This window comes from Brachyistius frenatus, unplaced genomic scaffold, assembly GCF_029030835.1.
Source record: "Brachyistius frenatus isolate BFR_SWC_R1_liver_20210118 unplaced genomic scaffold, ASM2903083v1 Contig_45, whole genome shotgun sequence".
Classification (NCBI taxonomy): Eukaryota; Metazoa; Chordata; class Actinopteri; family Embiotocidae; genus Brachyistius; species Brachyistius frenatus.
In genome coordinates this window covers 97694-124396 of record NW_027210644.1, presented here as the reverse complement: position 1 = coordinate 124396, position 26703 = coordinate 97694, and the positions used below count along the sequence as shown (strand labels likewise).

At 42.1% G+C, this 26703-nt stretch overlaps 2 protein-coding genes across 5 annotated transcripts; one reads left to right on the top strand and one right to left on the bottom strand.

Moving 5' to 3' along the window:
• Nucleotides 1–199: 199 nt before the first annotated feature.
• cstf1 (cleavage stimulation factor, 3' pre-RNA, subunit 1) lies at nt 200–12041 on the bottom strand. Of its 3 annotated transcripts, none has more exons than XM_069703192.1 (6): nt 11957–12041; nt 6767–6957; nt 6406–6683; nt 6102–6299; nt 5499–5889; nt 200–680 (listed from the first exon to the last, which is right to left on the bottom strand). In XM_069703192.1, exons 2-6 carry the CDS (start codon nt 6933–6935, stop codon nt 421–423), a joined length of 1296 nt encoding a protein of 431 aa, XP_069559293.1. In that variant the 5' UTR covers nt 6936–6957; nt 11957–12041; the 3' UTR covers nt 200–420. The 3 variants fall into 3 exon arrangements, with proteins under 3 accessions (XP_069559293.1, XP_069559291.1, XP_069559294.1); XM_069703190.1 differs by lacking the exon at nt 11957–12041 and adding an exon at nt 7212–7247; XM_069703193.1 differs by lacking the exon at nt 11957–12041 and adding an exon at nt 7207–7224.
• znf831 (zinc finger protein 831) lies at nt 10806–25232 on the top strand. Of its 2 annotated transcripts, XM_069703188.1 has the most exons (5): nt 10806–10885; nt 11128–11346; nt 12930–17263; nt 19815–20098; nt 22224–25232. In XM_069703188.1, exons 3-5 carry the CDS (start codon nt 12970–12972, stop codon nt 23097–23099), a joined length of 5454 nt encoding a protein of 1817 aa, XP_069559289.1. In that variant the 5' UTR covers nt 10806–10885; nt 11128–11346; nt 12930–12969; the 3' UTR covers nt 23100–25232. The 2 variants fall into 2 exon arrangements, with proteins under 2 accessions (XP_069559289.1, XP_069559290.1); XM_069703189.1 differs by lacking the exon at nt 10806–10885 and having other exon boundaries at nt 10914–11346.
• The last annotated feature ends 1471 nt before the right edge of the window (nt 25233–26703 follow it).

Below are 26703 nucleotides of genomic sequence, written 5' to 3'. Positions count from 1 at the left end.
TCTTAAAATAGCTACAGGATATGAAGGGGACTATTCACCATCAACTTCTTGGCGGAGGCTTCTTCATTTAAACTGTTTAATAAAAATCTGAATTACAGCAAAGGACATCGACAAAATATAAACGTGGAAAAGAGGCAGTCGATTATGACATACAATTGAGAAATGTGAGCGAAAAGTGTTACAACTCAAAAGAGAGAACTTCTGGAGAAACGGTGACCTCACTCTTTATTCAAAAGATCTTGCGATGACAACTCTCTTTTCTAAAGTACTGTCCCACAAATCCAACTGCCCAGTTTGAACAAAAGGAAAAAAAAAAAAAAAAAAAAAAAAAACATCAAAAGACGCCACAGCCACGAGTTCGTGGAAAGGCTTCAGAAGAGTCAAGAGAGCTCCCTTTGTAATTGGGAGACGTGGCTCGGCTCAGTCCGTGGTGGTCCGGCGGTACCAGAAGCGGGCCCTGAAGTCGTCGCTGCAGGTCATGAAGCCCGGGTTGGTGGGCGAGTGGACGATGCAGCGGACGATGTTGTTGTGGCCCAGGGACAGCAGGTTTTTCCTCTCGGCCGTGCGCGAGTCCCAGCAGCAGAGGCTGATGGTGCGCTCGTCGGGCAGCAGCACGTAGTCCTCCGTGTGGTTGAACACGCCCTGCGTGCGGTGCATCTGACGGCCGCTGAGCCCCGCACCTGCAACGCGCGGGAGGGACACGTCAGTGGGAGCGTCGGCTTTCATCGGCGGGTAACTTGACCGCCCGACTAAACCCCCCCGCCCCAAGTTACTGTTGCCGCTGTTGTCAAACTTCACGTTCCTGCTGAGCTGTATTTTTTGTTTGTTTTGCAGTTCCGGCTGCCGTTTACACCGATAACGGTGACAGCTTCCCCGTCAATCAGTTAACGGTGCTCGATGGACGTACGTCTACAAAATGCCGCCGGTTTTGTGGAAAATGTTTTATCCGAACGAACCGACGCGGGATTCGTTTGGATTAAATCGGACTGTGACACTGACCCGTCGGGGTTACACCTTCGGCGCGTCGAGGTGCCGCGCCTCGTTCGTGTGCAATAGGAGCAGTCTCGGACCCTATTGATCCACACCCTCATAAATGACCTACCGCGGTCTGCTGTGCACGTCGGCGGTACATTTTTATTACAGTTCAAACGTTATTACATTCGAACGCCAAATTTGTGATTCCACTGAAGACTTGGGCACAGAGAGAGAGAGAGAGAGAGCACATCAAATCTGGTGTCGCGCTCAAGAAATGGGCAACAGACACCCTTTAAATGGGCAAGAAAATCTATGGGACGAAAGCGATGAATCGGGTGAGGTGTTTTGAGTGACGTTTGCCTTGCAGAGGGGCGGGGTGTCACTTATCGTGGCAACCGTGAATTCGTTCCCCGGGGTCAGACTGTCAACACCGAGTTCACCTGTGATTTTTTTTTTTTTTTTTGGGAAAACATTTGGGGCAAATGACCCGAACTGCGGCGCGATGGCAATTTGGTTCTCCAACATCACAACTCTCCCGCTCAAGAGTTTCTCCCCCTCCCGCCTCTTCTCATCCGGATTTGGTTTTCAGGCGTCTTACCCCCCTGCTCTGCGCAAACGCCGAGCTCCTTGCGGACACAAAAGGAACCTTTTTGGAGCTTTTTGATCGCACCTTGCGCAGCAGCCTTCAGCCTTCCTGCAGCCAGAGCCTGCAACTCCTCAGCTACAACAGTACGGATCAACAAACCAACCTGCGGAGCTCCTGCTGAACATACAAATTTGATGAAAATTCCAATAAAGGTAATTCAAAATTACAGGCCGTGTCCTTAGTGTAGAAAAAAACACAGATCAAAGTGTTCATTTGTGCGTTTCTAAAGCTCGAGATTGCACCGCGTTTTGTAACGGTTGATATTTCTAAATATTTGGAGTGTTTACTTTACTAAATAAAAAAAACAAAAACTGCATTTCAAATTGTTGCGTAGCGACCGAAACTACACGCACGCTAAACCGTCAGCTATCAGCAGTTATTTTTCGATAGGAATTATGTATGGGAAAGAAATATAATAAAATTGAGATTGTGACTCCTGAAAGTCAACTAAGTATCAGTATTTTTGGCGTCCAAGTGATTTGCTTTTTTTTTTTTTTCCTTTTGAAGTATTTTGTTATAAGCAAATTGTGACATTTAATAGTCTAAAAATAAGCACTTTCTACCGAACAACAGTGATTTGTTTCCTTTTGAAGCGTCGCACCGCTGCCATTTCTCATTTAGCAGCGAACAAACCGACGTGTTGCCGTCACCTGGTTTCAGCAAGTCTATTTCAGCGGGGGCCAAGCGCTGTTTCAGTATCAGCTTTTTTTTTAAGTGACGCGATCGTCCAAGTCGGATCAGTCTGACTCAAAACAGAAGAAATGGCTCAAGTGTTGGGAGAAATGTCACGTGGGGGTGTGAGGGCAGATGAGGAAGTGCTCGCAGAGGACCGAGAGGCCAGTGTCTGTTGTGCGGGCTCACTCTGGATCCGGTGAACGGACAGCAAACAAGTCACGGGAGGTGTGGAACGGCCGACAGGCGTCAGCCGGGACCCGGTGATTTTGACGTTTCTGGTTCCCTCTTGAGCCGAGAAGAGGTTCGCCGTGAGGTGCACGGCTGTATTTCAAAAGATCCGGTTTCGTTTATTGCTACCGAGCTAAATCTGACAGCTGACCCGATATTTGTTTCAGTTCGTATTGCTAAAATTGTGATTTTCACATGAAGTCATATTCTGTCAGGTCACCCCGTCTTGTGTTGAGTCACTATCACCACGCGTGTTTAAAATGTCTCAATGTCAGCTAGGGATGCTTCATTAGCTGACTCACAATGGGGATTAGTTCCCACAGCAGTGGACACTAGGAGTGCTCTGATGTTGTTGTTGTTTTTTTTTTTTAAGGGCCAATCAAGATCAAAGCTCTTTATCAATGAATATCTTTGAATCTGATCCAATAATTATATTGACCTAAATGTTGAATACATATGTATCTGATGCACCGCAAGCTACAGCTGCTATTTCACTTGATCAAACCACTGAAGGCCTTGGTTCAAATGCTGAAAGACACAAACTCCTTTTGGTTAAATTGTCATTCAGTTACTTGTGGGACAGCAGTTCATTAGTGACAGCAAAAAAATAAATAAATATATATACTATATTATATTAAAATCAATCGTGATGGACCACAGACCCAACAGAAAAAGAACGTGTTACTAATCCAATACATGGCGAGCTGTTGTTCAGTGTTCGGTAAGCAGTGATGAAATCAGGAGGACTCGTTCTATGTAAAAGGAACAACAACTTATGAATGATTCCAAACAACCGCCGAATTAAGAATTCCCCCGGTTTCAGAGCACGCAAAGGTTCAAGCGAAACAAGCACCGCCACTTCTGCTCCTGTCACTGTTGCGCTGAGCTAAGCGGCATTTACAAGAATAATTCACAGGGCGCTCATACGCAGAAAAAGGGAAGGAAACGTCACGGTAAAGAAGAAACAAGAAACACCAAAGAGGACGGCGTTATCACTCGAGCAGGGAGGGCTCCATTCGCAACAGCATTTATCGGAACATCGGGTGAAGCCGCAACAGTCGGCGCATTCTCGGTGACGTGCGCGATGGAGCTCTTTGGACTTTGCGATTAAAAAAAAGGGGGGTGCGATTTGTGGAGCGCAAGTTGCTGCATTTACAGTCCACCAGCACAGGAATGTTCCACCTCAACTAAAAACTGTTTGTTTTTGTTTTTTAAAGTTCGCTTCCGCTCAGTGAATGACTAATCTGTACAAGTAGTCCAAGTTAGATTGTCAAACTTGTTATAGATTGCTCATTTCAGACTTGTTTGTTCGCAAAGGAGCCGGATGTTTTTGAGATTTGATTATTTGATCAACAAAAAGCTGTATTTATTTATTTTGATTACATTTATTTGTATTTTATTTGTTTTTGCGTATATAGTCTGCGTATTTATTCATCGCTTTTATTTTTTTCCAAAGTAAATTTTTTTTTTTAAAAATCCATCTTATTTTACGTATACGTATTTGCGCACCTTTTTCATATTGTGTGCACCTTTTTTTTTTGTGTGTGTTTCTGTGCTGCCGTGAAGACTAAATGTCCCCACTGTGGGATTAATAAAGTCTAAATCTAATCTAAAAAAAAAAATAATAATAATAATAATAATAATAAAAAATCGTCTTCTGTGCCATATGTGTGTGTGTGTGTGTGTGATGTTCCACTCGAACTGCAGCAGCGGATGATGCTGGACGGGGAGCTGCAGAAAGAACTGAAGGCAGCCGTGGCCGCCCCGACTCCTGACGTGCAGACGCGGCCGGGCCCGGATACGCCAACAAAATAACTCGCATTTTAACGAGCCCTCGGGAGACTTGGCAGCGATTATGATGCGGAAAAGACATTGTGAATTTTCTTTACATTTTAAATTCAAATTGATCCAGATTGAGCCAATATGGTTATGGAGTCAATTAAATGTGTGAAGGCGGTTGATCTGAAGTTTTGTTCGTATTCCGAAGGCCGGTTCAGACGACGACGACGACAACAACAACAACAACTGTGATGAGACGTTCTGTTTTAGGACGTTGCGACAGTGTTTCTGGGCTCATAACAGCTCAACTCAAACCAGCTGATAAGTGTCGCCTGCGATTCTGTTTTTTTTTTTTTTTAAATGTATTGCGCGAGAGAGTTTTGTCTTGCTTTTTTTTTTTGGGAGAAGACGGCAACTGTCCACAAAATGACGGGAGAGGTCGACGAAACACGGGAGAGCTCCTCCGTCTCAAATACGCAGCATGAATTTGCATAAGCCTCCGAGGTATTCCCTTGAAGCACCCACGGGCGTTTGCAAATTTACGACCCTCTTGTTTTTTGTATGTTTTGGCTGGTTCATCACTGCTAGAAGTGCAACTGTTGCAAGAAACTCACTACCGCTTTCCTCATTCATGTTTTAAGATGCTACAAATTACACTCTATATATATATATATATATATATATATATAGACGAGTTGACGATTCCAAATCATCTCGTCACAAATCTTTGCGAATCAAAAAGGACGTGTCCCCAATAAATGGCTGAAACAAGACCCCCCCCCCCTTAATGTTTGTTTGTTTTTTGGGGAGAGGAGAGAATCCCACCGTATTTCTTTTAAAACTAACATCATATTGCTTTCGCGCTACCGATGCGTAATATCGGTGTTCGTAGCTCTCGACTCACTGTCGCCTGTTCAAAGTTATTACAAGGCAGGACTCAATATTTACACGTCGCAGCTTTAAAACCGGATCCGTGTTCGTTTCACGTTGGCGAACAAAAATCCTCGCCGGATCAGGTGGAAGAATTAGATGCGCACTTTTTGTCCAGTCGGCATAACAGAGACGCCATGTCAACTTCTTAACTCCCTCGCGTGTTAAATTAAAAGCATAACGCGTTGGAAGTCAGGTCTAAAGTACGACACTTCTCTTTGAAGCTTCCAACAAAGCACCCCCCGCCCCCCCGCCCCCACTTTACCTGTGTATTTCACCAGTGTCCGACCCGTAGAGATCTCCCACAGTTTGACCACGGAGTCTTTCCCGCTGGACAAGATGTATTTGGAGTTCTTGGAGAAGATGGCGGAGCAGACCTCGGCCCCGTCGTGGGCTTTTTCGAAGGTGGTCACGCAGCGGTTGGAGATGCCGTCCCACAGTTTGATGCTGCCGTCCTTGCTGCAGGTGACGTAGCTGTTGGCGGAGGGGTTGTAGCTGACGCCGCTGATGGTGTCGGTGTGCTGGTCCAGGGGGTTGCAGGACACGAAGCACTGGAAGGTGTTGACGTCGTAGAGGCGCAGGGTGGGGTGCTGCGTTCCCACCAGCAGGAAGTCGCCGGACGGGTGGAAGGAGATCGCGCGCAGCATTTCCGCTTCCTGCGGGGGGGGGGGGGGGGGGGATTCGATGACAAAAACCAAAACATCGGCGAGCAAAGTTTTACTTGGGTAAGAAGTTTCAATTGTCCTGTATTTGTTTTTTGTTTTTTTTAACAGGTGGTCGTCTCCACTGTAAACAGGCCACGTTTTAGTTCCCCCCCCCCCCCAAAAAAAGCTTTGAGAAATGATTTAATATAAAAAAACGTGCTGACCTGTATGTATTTAAATGCTCTCTTCGCGGAGGGCTTCGAGTAGTCAAACAGTTTGAGGGTGTAATCTCTCGAGCCCGACGCCAGAATCTGCTCAGTGGGATGGAAAGCGAGGCAGGTGACTTCATCAACGTGATCGTACAGTGTCCGGATCACGGGGTGATTCTCCATGTTTTGCTGCGCCGTCTCGTTCATCATCACCTGGCGTACAGAGGGACAGACAAAGACAAAAGTTAGGGAGACGGCCGATGGGACATTTGGACTCTCGCCCCCCCCGTCCCTCCCGTGTTCTCCAACCTGCTTTCACCTCAATGGGCATGGCGCTCTTCGCCAGCATGCGCTCGGTGTCCAGGATCTTGATGGAGGCGTCGGCGGAGCCGGTGGCGATCAGCTGTCCATCGCGGCTGTAGGTGGCGACGCGGCACGGACCCTTGTGAGACGTGACGTAGCAGGTCTCGTACTCGGACGCCTCCGGAGACATGGTTTGGACATCCGCGTCAAATTCCAGGTCGATGCCGACCCCGGGCGCCACCGTGTCCGAGCGTCCGATGGCGTACTGGACGGCGCTGTCGTCGTTCTCCATCCCTGCGACGGGTCGGAGGGATTTTGGCGCGAGTTAGTAAACACAAACAAAAAGCGCGGTCGCGGACGGAGTAAACAACTCTCACCGATCTTCGCCAGCTGCATCAGCTGCTCGGAGGGCGACACGACGTTGGGCGGCTTGACCTCGCCGATGAGGCTGTTGGCGATGTTGGTGTATCCGTCGTAGAGCAGCTGGCTGATGATGAGTTTGTAAAGGTGCTGTCGGTCCTTCAGGGTCGGTTTGGGACGATACATGTCGAGGTCTCCGTCGCCCGAGCTGCAACCACAGACAACCACGTCGGGCAACAAATTTTTTTTAAATTTTTTTTTTTAGCAGTGCTGCTAACAACGTTAGCTTCGCGCGCACACAAACAAAAAGGAAAAAAAAACAAAGGTTAACTGCGGATGCAAAAATCCAGAACAGGCTAAAGCGTATGTACGCTGCAACAAAAGCAGCATGTGCTACTTAAAGGCGGGAAATGAGAAGCTGTTTTTATTGTTTTTAAATGTTCAAACGTTTAAATACCGGACCCGCTTCAAAGTTCCGGATGGCGCTTCTGGAACGAACGTGCGTTACGTCGTACGTTTTTGCGTCATACGTCATCATACTCGCCGACATTTTTTTTTTTTTAAACAACTTTATTTAGAAAACAAGAGAACAACAAATCCGCTTCTGAACATTTAGGTAGGTAAGTTACTTTATTAATCCCCGAGGGGACATTTTTTTCGCTACAGCAGCATACAGGAAGCAATAAGATAATAATAGAATAATAGAAAGCAATAAAATAGCAGTAAAAAAATATAAAATATAAAATGCACAGTATATACAGTATATACAGTACAGTATATATCTATATATATTATGTACAAACACAATTTCAGTCAAGTATTAATGAAATGACATGTCAGAGTGAGGTTTCCTTCTCGGTAAACGGAATTTGCAAATTTTGTTTACCATATGTTGATAATTATACAACGGTGTTATAGCTTGGAGGGTGGTGTTTGCAAAATTACAGTCTTGGTGATAACCCAAGCTGCAAAATGTGATCAATAAGGGAGCATCAATAAATAAATAAATAACGAATAATTGTCTTTGTATTACTCTACAGCAGTGAGTAGACATTTGCTTCTTCTTTACTATAAAACTGTAAAAGCAACTGTAAAGTCATAGTATTTTTTTTCGGTATTGTTCCCTTAAAAATATATATAGGCTACATGTTAGGACCCTAATAAACAATACCAAATACATTGTTACTATACTATGTATTTTAGTAACCCAAATCTTACACTTTAATGCAAATAATTTCTTTGTATGTTTTAAAAAAAAAGTATTGTATCTCACTCATAAAGGCCTACCTACACTAATCCCAGCAGAGGGTGCCAAAGTGCAGCATCTCAGACAAAGAAAGAAAAGCTGTCTTCATCTGCTCAGGATTTGATTTATGCTTTGGCACTTTAATGCCAGTGATAACTTAAAAAGTAATTTTACAGCTTCTATGACTGTGTCAGGGTGTGATGGTTTGCAGTTCAACAGTGAAAGGTAAAATGCACTGTGTTTGGCAGCAGAATAGAATGGTGGAAGATAAAAGTGGGACATGAGACTGCTACTTCTTTAGCTACTAAGAAGGCATTAGTGAACATATAAGTGGAACATATAGGCCTGCTGCAATTCAGCCCACCCGCCCCCCCCCCAAAAAAAAAACACACACACACACACACACACACACACACACACACACACACACACACACACACACACACACACACACACACAATCTCTTAATTGCAACTTCCTGCAATGTGGTTTATCACGTGATAGGTGTGGTGGCCAAAAAAGACAAACAGATTGTGAAAGTTCCATCTGCTTAAGACATAGGCTTATTCAAATGACACCATCTGCCATTTTGTGAAAAGAGGGGCCATTTTCATAATGAAGTAGGGTAAATATTTCACTGGGGGACTTTCAGTACCATAACTTCATGATTATTTACCGCAGTGTGCTGAGGCAGACAGTTTCAAAATTAGGTCAAACCTGAGGGTGAATTTCTCAATGTGCTCAATTGAGCTCGGTCTAAAGAAGTATCTGTGACTATTGGGATCAAGCTAACATCAGTGGTGTGACTGAACATGTCCGGATAATCCCATTTAATGGCTGAAAACTAATGAACAGCTGTATCCACATGAGTAAAAGTCAAAATACCTGCATCAAAACAACTAAGGGCTATATTTTAAGGACAATAGTGCAAGTGCATTGAGGGTATTTCCAAATCCTATTTTTCTCGTTTAACGGCAGATCTGAGAGCAAAGTGAGGCACATGATCCAAAGGAGTTGTAATTAATCGTGTTTTGGCTGTAACAATGTCTTCTCCCGTTTCCTTAAAAAAAAAAATCAGGTGTGCTTGCACTTTGGACAATTGCTATTGCCATGGCAGATTTGCCAAGTATACTTGTGGAAAAGACGCTTCTCTGCAGAAGAAACGGATCTGCAGTGTACAGGTTGATGTAGCCCACACAATAATAACCTTGTAACCTATTGATTTTGAGTGTCTTTCATGTTTGCGTGCTACTGCATGTCCTTGTGTCACAAGCAGACTGGACACATGTTGTGGACCTGTGTAATTATCTTGCCAGTGTTCCCTTGAAAAATAGACCCAACAGGAAATTACTGCTATTGCAGTAAGACCAGGTCGCGCAATCACCATTACCAGCCTCAAGCATGCAATTCGCGAAGCAATGCACCACAGCTCATTTTAAAACCAAAAACTCTATGGGCGCTGAAGGCCACATTTGCTATTAAAACAACATTGGCAGCTTCCTGCAGTCCCTGCAGGACTGTGAGAAGCAGTGTGAAGACGGTAGAAAACATGCATGGTAGGAGGTGTCCTGTTGCCATATCAACACAAAGCATGGTCTGAGCGGAGCAGCCTGCAGTTGCCTTGGAGACCGGCTGGAGTCTGTTGCAGCAAAATATATAAAAAATATTTGTTTTCGTTCAGCAGATGTCATCTGATAATTGCACGGCCGATCCAACACGATGACATAATGGTCAGAAAAACAGAGCCCATCCCTTACATTGGAGGGTTTAAGAGTATAATGTTTTTCTATTCACGTTCATACATAGAAATAGAAAAAAACAAAAAAACAAGATAAACTTAAGGCAGCTGAAAATAATGTGAATAATTTTGTTCAGAAGTCGGTGGTGACCAAAACAAAGCTGGTGAATATTGACCACATAGTTTAAGATAGTCAGGTGGCCTTAACGCTACATTAAAAAAAAAATTAAAAAAAATGCTGTTGTTGGTTGGTATCCACTGAGTCTACATAAATACCTAAATGCTTGCTAACACATCCATATAACCTTGTTGTGCTGCCCCCAAGTGGCCAAAACATGTAATCCAACGCAGTCACGTTATCTTGTGGTGTAGTTATGTTTAAATCACATGATTTTCTTAATTATCCTGTAACAGACCATCCACTACGAAGCTTCACCTTCAATGTATAGTTGCCACTAGAACTGACATTGGTCATTTCTTGGACAGAGAGTGGGTATGTATGTGAAAAATATCCACTGCATTTGTCCTTTTATACTGTCATGAACCATAAGAAGACAGTAATGTATTGTTAGTTGCGAAATCTTTACCTCTTAATTTTAATTAATTTAATTTAGTGGTAACATTAAAGACAAATTCATCATGCCTTTTGTTTACAACTTTACTATGGGTCATGTTGAGGAAAACGGCTGCCAAAAACCCCACATTTCCACACTATTCTCTGTCTGAAACAAATGACCACAGTATGGATTCTGTTTTTAAAATCCATGGTTTTGCTGTAAGTATAAAACAGACATTTTGATTTAAAAAAAAAAAAAAAAAAAAAGCACAACTGTATAAGTATGTGCTGCGTGAACTGCTGTACCCCTGCAAAGTGATACATACGGTATCATGGGGGCTGTAGTCGGAGGTGGGAAATTTTCTTTGGCCACTCACAATTCATCCATTTGTTCTCTGCCTGAGAGAGCGAGAGCAGCACACGTGCAGGCAAGCAGCCCCATCAACAATAGCTTTGCTGAACTCTGTCTATGTGGGTGTATGAAATACAGTCTGTGGGAGGAAGTAGGTAGGTGGGGGAGCGAGCATATAAGGGAGCCAGATGTCAGGTACTGCCTCAAACTGTTGATGGTAAAGTCAATCATTCAGCTGTTGAAGGTAAGCTTGCCTTTGTCACGGCACTTCCTCTACCAGACAGTTGCTTTCACTTTACTGAGCAACACTTTGTATTAGCCTCAGATCCTTCCATCTATGCTCAGGGCCTCACCACTCTTTTACTCCCGCCGATCTCTCTCTGTGTAATCTATGTTTTCAACTTGTCCTCCGGAAGTCTTTGTTTGACAGCCACCCAGCCAGCCCTTCTCCTTCCCTGACTCTCCTCCTCTCTGTCTCACTTTCAGAGTGCATCTTCTCTCTCATTTGCATTTCTTCCGCTTCCTCGTGACAAGAAACAGTTCGTGTCAAAGAGCTGTGAGAGAAGATCAGATTGGAGAGGAATACACAGCCTGGATGACAGAACAGCTTAAAATGAGCAGCAGGTACACTGAGGATGGGGCTGTTCAGTGTAGTGGGCTTTTTAAGATGGATCATTTTCACTGATTGGAGTGTAAAGGAAGAAGGTAAGTGACTTCTGCTATATTGTTTTCTGCTATTTGTTTTTCAACTGTTGCGCCTGAGTTTTGGCCTAGTTCAGTACAGCATGTTTTGGGTTCTGTAGTGTAATTCTTACCTACACTGTGATGAAAACTGCCAGATATTTCCTCTGATCAAACTTTCCTCTCATGTGGTCAAAAATGAAGCTACAAATGAGATTAAAAGAGTAGATAAGAAGGAAAAACAAATTCAAATTAAAAAATTTCCCCTCGGGGATTAATAAAGTAACTACCTAACCTAACCAAATATCTCGCAGTCATGAGAAACCAGAAACATCTGGAAAGTCTTTATTTCTATTTACATTTTAATGCTAGTCATTTTTTTTTGCTGATGTTTGATCTTCCTGCATGCAAAAGCTGTTTTTTTTTTCAGTATAGTGTGACCAATTATCAAAATCATTCCCGCTTGGACACACATTTATAAACTGACTACAAGCGCTTGTAGAACAAAACCTTGTAGTAGTTGTATTTCTCCACGGAGATGAAGCATACATGTCATATTTACAGAAGGAAGTGAAAGCACATTGCAGTGCTACAGATTGAAGTAAATAATGTCATAAAAGTAAAGTATATTCACACAGTGATCCTTTACCGAGATGTCACCCAAAGAAGATCAGAAACAAACTTTCTTCATTTCACAGCAGCATAAAAAGTCTCTAATGTGGGTGTGCTAATGCTGTACAACCAACAAAAGAGTGCGCTTCATGCCAGCTGTACCTCTGTGGGTGAATTATGCAAACTCAACATACATGAAGAGGAAGCATCACAGCATCAGGAAATTAAATTTGCTTTCCCTAATATGTGGACAGCTATCTTTTCATGGAGGCGGCTTTAAGCTTTGATTAGATTACTGCACAAATATGACAGCTGCCACATGCTACCATGAACATCAAGGGTATTCCATATAATTGGTGCAGACTGGTGACAGAGGTAACAGCTAATGTCAGCAGGCACATTTCAATTGGAGAGATAAAAGCCTCTGATGTAACATGTGAGTATCTGATCTCTCTCCCTCATCCCTCTGCTCATGTGAGTCACTCTCCTACATCATCCCCTGCTTCTACTGTATGTATATATTTTGTCTCCTATTTTCACTCCCTGCACACAGAACATTAAGAGTTGGTTTCCTGAACCTCTTACCCTTGATTCAGATGCTTCTATTTTTCTCTGTGCTTTGTAACCATGGGTATTATTGCTCATCACAACAATGATGTCACTTCAATGTAGATGCATTTTTATTTTTGGTGCTCTAGAATTGTGGGCATCATTGCAAAACAGACCTCCTTGGATTTTATCACCATGCAAAATCAAGACAGGATGAGTTGCTTTATTAGCCATCTGTCCTGAAGGGTACTGCAAATCTGTCATCATTAACTGCTTTAGTACATTCCTGTGCTCATTTTCTCTCATCCACCAATGTAAGAACAAAATATTCTCCTGAAGTAGTCACATTTTCTTATTTAAGAGAGACCTTGAAACATTCTCAGACAGACAGATCCGCAGCAAAGCACAGGTCTAATGCAAACTGTTCTTATCTTTCATGTAATTAGAGACCTGGCACTGGTACATCACGACAGCAGCACTGTTACCATGGAGACTGGCAAGCGAGGATTGGCGAACGCTCCCGTGCACATCAGCTCCGTCGCAGCACAGGCAGAGAAAAGGATGGACATCCAGGCCCCACTAACGGCTGTTTACATCCACACAGTGCCTGCTCTAGCAGCGCAGCCTTACCATCAGCCTCCGGCAGCTGCCCGGGAGCCAACCACACTCCATGTGGCCATACCACCGCTCTACTCCAAGGAGACACTTCCCTTTCTGACGCTCCATATTGCTGGTGGGCTGCAGTCTCAGCCAGGATTAAATCTGGCTGCTCCTGCTCCTGCAGCCAAACCCAAGTCTGCTGGAAAGCACGTGTGTCCTCACTGCGGACGGGACTGTATGAAGCCCAGTGTGTTGGAGAAGCATCTCCGCTGCCACACTGGGGAGCGGCCTTACCCCTGCACCACTTGTGGAGTTTCTTTTAAGACTCAGAGCAACCTCTACAAACATAGAAGGACTCAGGCTCACGCCCGCCTTTCATCTGAATCAGAGCAGAGCAGCCTTGGCAGCCTAGACAGCATGTCCAGCTCAAGAGAGACCTGTACCTCCAGTTTATCTCTGGATGAACGTAGTGTGGAGTCAGGAGGCATGGAAAAGGATGCCACCCTACCTGCCACTGAGAGCGCTACTCCTGCCAATACTACAATACTTTTCTCTCTAAAGACGCAAGGTTCTGTCGGTGAGCAGAGTGAGCTGACCCTCACAGGTCACAATACTGAATCAAATGAAAATGGAAAGGTAACAGAGGAAAAACAGAGGACAGAAAATGAAAGACCTCCTTTGACTGCTAGCCGACATCTAACCCTTCAGAGACAAGAAGCCACGCTGTTCTCCAAGCAGTGGGAGAGCTCTGTATCCAGAGGGAAATCACAGAGTCATGAAAGCACAGACTCCGGCTTTAGTGAAAGCAGTGATCACTATCCCGACCCCAACAGTGTTTTACCTGGACACAGTATGGATTCCCTCACAGAATCCACCAAGGAGCATCTTGAAGAAACCACCAGCAAACACAAACCTTTGGAAGCAAGCCACTGTGGACAGGAGCCCAAAGACACAACAAGAGAGGATGAGCAGAAGACACTTGAAGAGCGCATATCTAAGCTTATTTCGGAGAATACAGCTGTGGTGGAGGACAAACAGTTGGAGAATGTTAGGCCACGGAAGACAGTTCTGTCAAAACAGGGTAGTATTGACCTCCCTATGCCATACACCTACAAAGACTCCTTTCACTTTGATATGAGGATCGGTCAGACTCAGAATTTTGGCTTACAAAAAAACAGGAAGCCAGGATTGTACAGTTCTGTGCCCACTCAGTGCTCGTCCACCATGGAGCATGCCCCTTTAACCCGCAGCAATTCCCTCCCCTTCAGCGTTACACTTCTACAGCCTGAGAGGAGCAGCCCAACCTCCTCCTATCCGAGCAATTATGTAACACACGTCCGGAGGGGGAGCTCTGGCCAGATCAATCCAACAGGTTTCACAATCAAGCCTATGAACCAGCACGCATCCACCCACCGCCCACTGGTCCGGCAGAAAGCCGTAGACTGCAACCACGCAACAGACGGTCTCTTCATGAATTCATCTGTGGAGGAGGCGTGCACCGGCAGTCTCAGCTGCGACGGGGGTGACATTTGTGGAGAGCCAAGCAACAGAAAGTTCCGGAGGAAGAAAACGCAGAAGTTTGCTTACAACAAGTGGTACATGTACGGGGGAGGAACATTTAAAAAACTCTACAACGCTGAGAAAAGTGGTGATAACAGTGTTACCAAAGGCAGGAAGTGTTCGACAAACCTCGAGCATGAGGTTGTTCATGGTCTACAAAAAAGTTCGCCAATGGTTCATAAGGGAACAGTAACAACAGCAGGCTCAACAATAAACCTAACAAACAGCAGTGCAACAGTGGGCCACCTAGACTGCCCTCCTGCCAATCAATCTCTTGTCACTGCCGTGGATTTGAATTTACAAAACAGTCAGCTTAATTCATCATGCAGCTCTCTTAAGGCTCCACTTCGGAGAAATCTGTCATTGTCAACACTTCCATTACCTTCTATTGGATCACTAGTTAGTCACAAAACAGACTGTGTGAACAGAACAGAGGCTGGGAGATTGATTAATGAGGAAAAGCATATTGACTCCACATCGCAGCTCTGCAGAGCCCACATTCCCTCTGATAGGAAAAAGCAGAGAACTGATGACGAAGTAATTTGGCCTCTGGAGATGGAGACTGACCCAAACACAATGACTCATCCCGCTCTCTCCGTCACCAGCAGTGTGCCTCAGCAGGATACAAATCTCAGTTATATCAACCTTCAAGAAAGTTCAAAACATTCTCAGCTTAAAGGAGCTCTCTTCCCACCATGCATAATCAATGCAAATGCGATGTCTGTTACCACCTCGCCAGCCACTTCCGTCCCCTCTGCTGCCAAGAACAACTTCCTGCCCAAGTACCAGCTCAAATTACCTAATGCCGCTCAGCCTGACTCAAATCCTTCACCTCGAGTTAAACTCGAAGAAACAGATGGCCGCACTTTTATCTCTGCTCTATCATCTCCTCACTCTGAGCAAACCTTACCCTTGTTCACGACTTGTGTAGTGAATAGTAGGGACCAAGTCACTTCACCGTTGATGCAAACTTGTGATATCAAGAATATGAATGCTTTCAACTCCACACAAGACCAGCTTGTCTTGCCCTGCACAGTCACAACCTTTTGTCAGGCTGGAACATCACAACTCAATCTGTATTCAGCATGCAGTGGAGCTGTGGTGCACAGGCAATTTGCAGATACCACGATAACCACAAACTGCCGACAAGATTATCGGGCAGGATTATGCAGCACTTTGATAGAGTCTCCAAAATATGCAGAAGGTTTAACACCTTTGCTGTTACCCAGATCTGTTGTACCTGGTGCTGCCGACCTCCCTGCTACACTCGCAGCAACCACGGCAAACAGTCAGACGTCTGCTGCTGCTGGAACATCTGTCTCACAAGAGCAGCCTTACCTTAGCCCTAACCCTCCTCTGTCACACACACGACAATCAGCAAAATCTGACTTGTTGGACCCTGGAAACAGTGCACACGTTGGGCCACACAACCCAATTGTACCTTGTCATATTGTACCGTTTGACCAGGTGCAGCCAGCTGCTCAGAATGTGTTTCATGTACACACAGCAGACCTTCAGATCTGCCTCCAGATCATATCTGACGAGCAGTTGGCCCTCATTGAACCCCAGATTGAGTGTCCATCAGGTACTAACCTTACACAGAGACTTGACATGGAAGCCCCAGAAGGTGTCCAAAATAAAACTCAAAGCTTAGTCACCGTGGAAAGTAATGAGGGAAGGAATCATGAACAGCCAGGACATCAAAAGGAAGTAGACAAAAGTGAGTCTTTTCCCACACTGAACACGGAGAGAATAACACCTCCACTGTCAGTACAGTATGGGAAAGCGGAACCAGGTCGCCATCTGGCTGAACACAGTAATTCTACTCAGGCTGCAGCATCAGCTGAATCCATTCCTCCTAAAACTCTCGGCCTGTCCCTACACCCACACAAAAGCAGTCATGTAAACATTGTCACAGAGACTCAGGGCTGTGTAGGCAATGGTATGTCAACTACTGCTTCACTCAGAGGTGTAAAGTCAGGAGGGAGCCAAACTTCGGAGGAAAAACAGAGCCTTTCTCTGAACCTGTGTGCTAAGGAGCAACTTTTGCTGGACACGTGGGTCAGCCAAGGAGAAGCGGTCTCAGAAACACACTCTGGCCAACACAAAGTCAGCGTGACGTCTTTTTCTCCCAGCCCAGTCAATAACGGTAGCATGAAAAGTGAACTAGTGGGCAAAGAAAGCCAACACAAACTTAAAAATCAAGAAGCCTCATGTAATGCTGGCTCAGTGAAAACCAAGGTTGAACCCTCGGCGTACAAAAGCAGCAAGTTGGAAAGTGGAGAGTGCCTCGGTCAGGGCCCCACTGCTGCATGCGCAAATAAACTCTCATTTTCAATCAATAAATCCATTTCTCCACAACAGCTGAACCCACAGGCATCCATCCATTGCAGTAAGCGGGTGGAACCTACATTATCTGAGACTCTGAATTCACCCAAACAAGCAAACGTGAGATGTGAGAGAGAGGGACCTTCAGACGATTCCGCCCCTTCATTAGAACTGAAGGACGCAATCATCTCTACTCCCTCAGAAGAACGACCCGGTCAACTTATCACAGTGTCTTCTAACATCCAGGTGGAAAGACCCAAAGACATTCCAGCTGTTCTGAGCCCGAGTGCAGGTATTTATGACTTACAATTCTATTAGTGATTCACATATTATTGCTTGGGATCTTAAAGATATGCTGTGCAATTTAAGCATTTGTCATTAATTTGGCTCTCTACGTTTGCATACTGGAATAAAAATGTATCAAAGATTGTAAATAATTTACTGTAAGGGTATTGCACATTCATATTGGGTAAAAAGTTTGTTATCGCTTAAATGTTACAGTTATTATTTTTTTTTAAATTTAAAATCTAATGTCCAGACAACACAAGAATCACTGTCCTTCAGTTATACCTTGCTTGAGCAGACATCACTATAGTAGCTTATACTAAAAAAGTTTCAGTCGGAGCAAATTGAAAGACAGGGACCCCCTCTAACACAAGGTGGCAGTAAATGATCATACGTTTGCAGAATGGAGCCCTCACCTGACCATGCTTTTTTTTTTTACTGCAGGGTCACCAAAACCCACAACTGATATGTCTTTTTTCTATCTATCAAAGGAATTAAATGCTCTATTGGGAATTTTAACTGCAGGAAAAAGCAATCAAAAGGTGCTTTACTTAAAAAAAAAAAACCTCTCAAAACTAAATAGCCTGTCTCAAAGTCCACATGGTTTTCATTTTGATTGTTATAACTCAAATTACTATGACATGTAAGCTGCACCCAGTCTTTCACACATAACTGTGTCCTCCATATGAAATTGTCATTTGATCCCATCACAGTGCATAACACTTATTTTTCCACTTTTTAAGTAAAAGAAGAGAGAGGACTGCACACAATAACAGGGTTAAAAGGCCAAAGGAAAGCAAAGGATAAATAAAACAGCTGCCACTCAGTAACCGTCATCCACTGGTTTCTGGTAGTCCTAGGCCAGATATTCCCAATCCTTTTACACCATGTACCACTATGTACCAAAACAAAATTCTCTAGTAGGCCTACTATTTCCCACTGCAGATAGCAACAAGGTATTTCATTAAAAAAAAAAAAAAAATCTCATTTAACCGTGAAAACATCAGAAAGTCTAAATAACAACAACAAAAGGTCACTGTTTCAAAATTGAAAATACATTCATAACTCAATCAGAGCACTCACAAAAATGACTCAAAGTCAGCAAGGTGCAGCTGAAATTCTTGGCCATTTACACAAGCAGTCTATGTGGGCCCCATTCTTCTTGATCAATGTCTATCAATCATCTTTTCATTTAATTGAATTGTTTTAATGTTTGAGTCAATAACTGTACACATGAATATGTTGTATATATTGTGGTGGTCACTGAATCTGTGATAGCTGCTTAAGTTTGCAAAATATGGAATCTCACCACATCCCAACCCTCCTTTCTTGATATATTTTGGCAATATTGACAGATATTGTACATCATATGGCATTGCAGCTATGATGCTGATTAATTTATGTTACTGAATACTTTTTTACACGACGCAGATATACTCCAAGCTAGATTTCTGGCTGACTACCTTCAATCCAGCAGTTGCTGATATAAACTTTACCTTTTCCTAAACTGTGTTAGTTTTGCTCACCTTTCTTTTGATATTTTCCCCTCAGTTTACTTTTGTTTCTCTTTCCTTTCTGTATTTTTTATTTTTTATTTTGGTACTGCAATTTCCCTTTTTTGGGGGAATGACATGACTTCCTCCCTCGGTTCGATTAGCTGTGTTTAGAGGTGAATCCTCGTGCAAAGTGGATTAAACCATTTTGTGCCTTTTGTAAAAGGGTGAGCGAAAGCTTTGACTATTGATTCGTTTGATCTTTTTTTCAGAAGATTCATTCAGTCACTTTTAATAACACCAAAAACTTCCAAACAAAAACAAATAGACTTTGTCTCTTCTTCAGCATTGACATGTACATCGAACCTTTCAGGTCCAGGTTGTAACTTGCCGATTGATCGTTTTTTGGAAGTTGTAACCATTTCCAAGTTTCAGTCATTCAGCTTGCTAAAATCAAAGATGAAGGATTCTGTGCCAAAGTTAGCGGTATGCAATGTGACATCAACATATGCACCTAAGCAGAGCAAATGTTTTTTTTCTAAAATATTTATAAGACTACCAAATGATTTTTACATCATCTTAATGTGATGCGCAGGACAATTCTGTTGGACTTGGGCAAGCTGGAGTGCATTTGTTAGATCTTTCAGCAGGGCTCTTGTGGGTGGAGGCTTGTGTACATCCAATTACCCGTCACTGACACTGGAGACCAAGAACAATGGGAATTTGTTTACCGCAAATTAAATTTTTCTCTAAATAATTATGATCTCTGTCAGGTTATGGTTAAATCTTGCCACTAGTCTACGGTAGCATTGTTGAAGTCATTGATTAACTTCTGAATATTTTCCTGCATAGAGCAAGGACTGTGTATTGGGTCCCCCATCACTTTCACACAGGGAAAGCACCATAAAAAGCTTCTTTTTTTTTTAAATAGCCAGTATGAATAAATGGTATTATCATAGCAACAAAGCCCGTTTCAAATGGGCACCTTTCAAGACTGACTGATAAGAATTTAAATGGTGGATTCAACACTTTCATCATGCTTTTCATTTGCTTTTCTACTTCAAGAGCTTATGGAGGGAGCCTCCCTGGTGGGATGTGCAGCCCAGAAGGAGCCACAGACATGGGAACTTGCAGGGGCTCCTGGGCAGCCAGACAGCACAAACTTGGGTGCAAAGCAGAGCCAAGAGGCCAGGGAGACAAACCACCAGTACTTGGAGGAGCAGAGTGGTGGTGGGGAGATGGGAGAGGATAAGAACAGAGGAATCAAGACAGACAAATTGCCAGGACAGAAGGGCAAGGCAGAGTTGAACTGCAGACACGCGCTTTCACCAGATCAGGAGAAGCTAGAGGTGAGGTTGAGTAAATCAAATTACTGCTCGCTGCATGCATGTTTACAATGCATTTCTTGTTTCCCGCCATGCAGTGTTTACAGTACACATACTGGCATGTTTTGAAAAAGGCCAATGGCTTTACAGCTATTGTAAGGCTTTTTAACACATGAAAGGTAGATCTTGATCATTTTTATTTCGAATTCAATCCTTGTCAGGATTTAAAAGGAATTTATATTTTGGACCGGCAAAATGGACTTGAAAATATATTGAATTTGTTTTCCAAACAATTGAATAGGCAACTCTTACGTAATGTAATTTCAGATGTCTTCAACTTAAATTTGTCTTCAACTTAAATTTGACTAGTTAAGACGTACCATCATTACTGTGCATCTTCATTAACAATCAAGATATCAATCATTGTTTGCAACTATATGGTAATAGGTAATTGGTAATCCATTATTGTCATTAACAGTTAAATGAAATGAAATATGTTAACTGATAATGCAAGATGAGGGATGTGCGGTATCAGAAATGTTTTGTCGATGTTTTTGTAGTGCCCTGTTTTATTGGTGTTTAATAATATGGAATTTGCTAACCACTTTCGTACAGGGTTTTACAAATTGTGAAACAAGTGCACGTTCTTCCTGTCAAAACCACCTCCTTGACTCTGCAACATGCTATTGAACACTGCAGCATTAAATTGTGAAACGTTTTGGGTTGTCAGCTCATGCTAATGTGAACCTAACATGTTGAAGAGCAGTTTATCCACTTGATATAGTGTTTCCGTTATCTGTTCTACAAATTCACAACATACACAGAGTTTGTGGCGAACGTAAATGTCAGTGGTTGAAAAATAGCTAGCCTACGGAAAAGCATCCACTGTATTTGATTAATTCTCAACAATCATTGTTTACAACTATTGATTGTTAACATAATTGATGAAGGAAATTATTCCAATTCTGTGTTTCAGAACTTTTTTTTTTTTTTTTTAACTTCATCTCTGTTTAACCACCTCACAACCCTCAAAACTTATCTTGACATAATTTGAGGCCCAACCCCTATAAATTTGGGATGACTGGACTAACTTTATTGCACCCAGCTAAAGCAGTAAAATGCAATTTAGAATGAAAATAGCAAATGTATAAAATATCTAACAGGGTAACAGGCTACTAATAATAATTTAAGTAAATATTTTTAGTAATACGTTGGTACTTTTGCTTAAGTGGATGCTGAAAGCAGGTCTTTTACTTGTAATGCATTTAAAAAAAAAAAAACTTTATTCTTTTGCTGCATGGGTGCTTTCACTTAAATGGATGAGTATTTCTGCAACCACTTCTTTAACATAAGTCCTCTTGAATGCAAAGTCAGTAAATAAACACTTTGAATTTAGGATTCTTTCCAATGCAGCATTCTTCCTGAACACTTTTTACTGTTTTAATTATTCTTAATCCAAGTAAAGTTTTCCAAAAATCTCTCACATATTCAGAATGTCCTTCTTTGGGGGATCATGTGCAAACACGTTTCAGGCAAAATGGGTTGTTACAACACATAACACATAACTGATTTCCATTGGCATTTACCAAGAAAAATTATTCAGCCAAACCAGAATTTGTGTTATTTCTTTCTGTTTCTTTCTTTTTCATGAAATATTTGCAGCACAATAAAAGTAAAACCTTCCAACATGTCAAAACAGAGAATAAAGTGGTGCAAGAAAATAACAAGATTTATACAACTTGACAACTATGTATATTACAGAGCCACAAACTGTGGGAAATAAATTATGAGGATTTATGAGTCTTTTGCCTACATTTCAAACATCAGCAATTCATTAAAGCAATACCAGAATGAAGCAGCTGACAACAATTACATGCAAAAGTCTGTTTGTATGGATGAATTTCTTCCATCAGATAACATACTTAAAGATATAGAATACATAGCTTAAGAGCAGTGCTTGTAACAACTGAATGGTCCATCAACCTTCTGTCACGATTTTATCATAATTCACAACTCAATGGACACAACAAGCTTATAGTATTTGAGCATTGCAGAAAGCTAATGATGAGGTTCATTGGGTGGAGGACAATGATTGCATTGTAGTGATGGTAAGATGGTAATGTGCCTTATATTCTTCTTTTATTAACAGGGAGAAGACAGAAAGGTCGAGGCAGGTTCCTTTAAAAACTCCTGGCTATCTGAGCAGCATCTTCAGCATCTTTCCCAGACACACTCAGGAATGTCTGAATACCCTCTACAGAGCCCTCAGCAAGCTCTAAGTACACCAAATAACTTTAATGTATCTGCCAGCAGCATCCAGACTAGCCTTTTCAATTTGCCACAGCCTCCACTGGAAATAAAGAACCTAAATCTCTCACAACAAAACTGGGAATGCAGCTTTATCCATAACTACCAAAAACAAATCTTAAATGAATTAAATACAAGTCGAGATGTTAAAGCACAGGTTACATTTTCAGAAACACAAAATGTTTTTTCAAGAACTGAGCCTGGCCTTCAACAAACTCAAACATTCTCTCATCAGGACCAAAAGCAAACCACCATCAGCAAACCGTCCATTCAGCAAGGAAAACTCACCGCAGATAACGACAGCGCAGCTGTTCTTTCAGGAAGTTCTTTTTATAAGTTACCATCAGAAAGTCACGAATGCCTCTTACCTTATGTCGGAACATTCTCCCCCACACCCTACGGATCGACAGGAGATATTCAAACATCAAAGGACAACCAGAATACTGGGTCCCCATCAAAGCCTTTTTCATACGCAGAACATAATGAAAGGCATGACATTACAGATAATTCAACAAACGATTACATGGGTCAGAGCAATAATTCTGGGAGACCTGACATTGCCAACAAATACCAGTCTATTTTATTTTCTGGCCCGCTTCTCGGCTACCAGCCTGCCGAGGGCCTGACCGGTGGCGTGAGGCCTGTGCAAAGCTGCCTGGACTACACAGAAGACACCAGCAGTAGTGATGACGAAGGGAAGCTTATCATTGAGCTCTAAGGGAAAAGTGGACACAAAAATAAATACATATTCTATTTTGAATTTTGTTTGCTATACATGTGTATTTTTCTGAGACAAAATTGCTCAGGATGCACAAGTAATATCAATGGCTGAATTAACTCAGTGGGGAGAGCCACAGAACCACATCTGTAAACTCTGTAGTTATTTTTCTTTTATGTGTATTTTATAACTATTCTTTTTTTTTTTCCACACACTGTACTGGCTTGTAAAATCTGGTTTCTGTTCATTTCTACTTAACATAACCAATACTAACCAAATATTAAACATATCTGTCCTCTGCAAGTACAAAAATCCATGTTTTGTTTTATTTAAAAGGATCAAGATTAAAGCAAATCTTGAGACTGATCAAACTTACCTCTTTTGACTCAACGATATAATCACAAAGCTGACATTTCTTTTCAGTTTGTTTAGTTCAATAATTTGGCTGAAAAGAGGAGTGCCAACTTACTACTGAATTCCACATAGCACAGCTATGACTTCTATGAGGTAGCCTGACAGAGTGATGTAATTGGGTCGGCCAATTAGCCATGAGTGCCATTTCCACCAAAAATGGACTGGTGTATATTTACTGCAAAGTGGGGAGCCCCTTCTGAGATGCCTCTGACACGTTCTGCTGCGCGTCTGGTAGAATCACAAGCATTGTCTAAAATGGTCACAATCAGCGCCAATGGGAATCCAGGCATATCTTTGTGAGTATGACTGTGCTCTTGCAGTTTGCCAGCTTGTGAATTAGCAGATCTCACACCCAGCCACTGTAAAACTGTTAATGGGATGCTGGATTTGTAACTTTTAAACTCACACAAAATATATGCATTCAGTCCAAAAGTGGCATCATGTACAATGTCCAGGTATGTGAGTGGAGGAAGTGCTTCAGGGTCTGTAACCCAGTCTTGAGTTTACAGGTCATATGGAGTTCAAGTTGATTGAACTTTGCATCGCAATTACATTTCTTCCAGCAGGTTCCCTTTTTTTTTTTTTTTTTTTTTTTCTTTTTCTTTTTCTGCTTCCTTCAGCTCTGGATCCATTGTGCGGTAAACGCAAAGTCACTTTAACTAACACAGAAAATCTAGCCTGGCTCAAGTTTTAGTTAGAAACACATACAGTACAGACTAAAATAGCATGCCTCTATTCCATGCAGCTTCCTGTCGTGTGTAGTAACTGATGATTATATAAATACCTGAAATTAACTTTCCTTTTTAGGAATCACAGTGAAATCTGTAAAAACAATGTGGATACTTTTTCTGTTATGCCATCACATTACGAGGTCTCTCCTGTTTTACCTCATGTCTTTTTGCTTGGCTTCATGAGTAAAAACAGGAACATTGTGGCTCCCTCTGCAATTTAACCCAACCAATGAGATTACCTCTATCCCTAAGAAATGTTGTGTGACCTCTATCCTGCTCACACATACTTACACCCACACATATACACATAATTCACCAGCATTTGTTTCTGCCTTCCCACACAGACTCTTTCTCATAAATTGCCCTTTGTAGCCCTCCCAGACAACACCTGTTTGTGTGAATCATGCACACATGTTGCCAAATATGTATTAAGTTGATCTCTTCTGCCAATTAGATGCCCCAGGTGAAGCAGGCAGTGACTGGAGGGCCATGACCCTTTTCCCAGTCTGGGTTTTGTAATGAGTAATAAGCAAGGCACAGGAAATGCGTGTTTGTGTAACATTCTGTAGATAAATCCACAGCTATGGCTCACGCTGACTTGCTTTCGCTATTCAGCCCATTAGTGGTTATAAAACCTTTTGGAGCTGACAGGTGAGTGAAGTGCTGAATGAGCTCCAATGAATCTGTTCAGGCCTGTTTTGGTTCAACATGCGAGATAACTTGATAGTGCTTGTTTGGTACAAAGGTAAGCCATGGGCACAAATTATTTGCTTGGTCAAGTTGCAAGCTGATGTATTATTGTGTTCAAATAGTAATATTTGTTTTCTTTGTCTTTTCTAATTTTACATTGGCAAGAATGCACAAGCAAGCATAATAGACAAACTAATTGAATGAGTCCCAGATTTATTGCACTTTTTTTTGTGTTTTCAATCATTTTAACACAAGTCATACATTAAAAATTAACCACAAATCCTTTGCCTGGTCTGATTGTGTGTCTGTTCTTAAGATAAACTTCTGACAGTTCTTTTACACATAACTGAAACCCTGCATTTATTTAGATAGCAGTCAGAGGAGCTATATGTGAGAACGCAAATGTTTGAATCAGACATTAAACTCAGTACAAAGTTTGTGTAATGTCCGATTGAGCCCATGTGTGAATAAAGCAGAGCTGTTTCACAAAACCTACATAGTGGATTAAGTTAAGGACTATATGTAAGCTGCAAAGAAGTACGTTGTGCAAATGTTATTGCTATTGTTGCATGAACTCACAGAAAGACAGAACTTACTGGGTGTGAAATGCACAAGAACCCAACTGGAAAACTCAAACAAAAAACTGACGGAAGGAGAGCACACTGACTGAATACACCAGGGAGGGAAGGACAGTGGCAGACAGATGAACCCAATCAGGGTGGGGCAGCTGACCAAAAAGAGGTAAGTAAAACAAGAGTAATTGGAAATAACAGGAAATGAAAAACTCAAACTTAATTAAAGCAAACAAAGCTACAAAGTTAAACAGGAAACCCTAAATTTCAGATTGAAATAAACACAATAAAACAGAAGTCCAAACAATGACACTCACACTTTAAAAATTTGTATTAAATCCAGTTGTAGTTTTGTTTCGGTCTCCTCCAGAGAAAAATATATGGATTTGTCATTGGTAGAAGTTAGACTTCCTTTGAGACTGAACCAAAACAATATTTCAAAAAATCAAGACAATAAGATAAAAATGCTTAAAGAGTAATAGACCTGCAGAGTTCAGTGACATTTTAAGTGGGATCGTAACTGGTAGTGACCTTTTTGACATGTATTTGTTTCATTGGTAAGAAGGTTAAAGAGGTGCAACTTAAAGTTTAAAGACAAATATTTTGAAATTTAAGCTATACCTTCAATGATGCATCAAGAGACTAAATTGCAGAAGAAATATAAACACTTTATCATTATTTATCAGCTACCTTAACATCTAATGGAAACATTGCTTATCAAATAGATTAACTCAAAACACATTGATATGCATGATGAACACATCAGCAAGCAGGCAGCCCAACATTTGCAAAAGTGAACTACACGTTATGGCTATATTTGTAACCTCACTGGCTTTTAACTAATCTGACTGCTTCATTATTCCAATCAAACCTACATCACTCGATAGAATATAATTTACCAATTTGCACTTTAAAGCAGAAAGAAAGTGTCGCTCCACTAATTTAAGAGAATGTCACCTAGCCTGGGTAGATAAACATATAAAACATACAAAAACATAGGAAAAAAAGAACAGAAAAAGGACCTCCTTAATGCCATATTAGCACATCATTTGTCGTTATGAAGTAACACAAGAAAAACCCCAGGTTTCTTTTCAGCACTGTAGCCAGGCTAACAAAGAGTTGCAGCTCTGTTGAGCCTTGTATCCCTTTAGCTCTCAGTAGTAATAATTTCATGAGCTGCCAGATACAATTGTAACT

Excerpts from the sequence above, each read along its gene's own strand:
- cstf1 (XM_069703192.1), bottom strand. The coding sequence starts at position 6,935 with ATGTATCGTCCCAAACCGACCCTGAAGGACCGACAGCACCTTTACAAA. Across the intron at positions 6,300-6,405 it reads AGAGCGCCATGCCCATTGAG|GTGATGATGAACGAGACGGC; the intron begins GTGAAAGCAGGT and ends TCTGTACGCCAG. Across the intron at positions 5,890-6,101 it reads GAGCATTTAAATACATACAG|GAAGCGGAAATGCTGCGCGC; the intron begins GTCAGCACGTTT and ends CCCCCCCCGCAG.
- znf831 (XM_069703188.1), top strand. The coding sequence starts at position 12,970 with ATGGAGACTGGCAAGCGAGGATTGGCGAACGCTCCCGTGCACATCAGC. Across the intron at positions 17,264-19,814 it reads TGTTCTGAGCCCGAGTGCAG|AGCTTATGGAGGGAGCCTCC; the intron begins GTATTTATGACT and ends TTCTACTTCAAG. Across the intron at positions 20,099-22,223 it reads CAGATCAGGAGAAGCTAGAG|GGAGAAGACAGAAAGGTCGA; the intron begins GTGAGGTTGAGT and ends TTTTATTAACAG.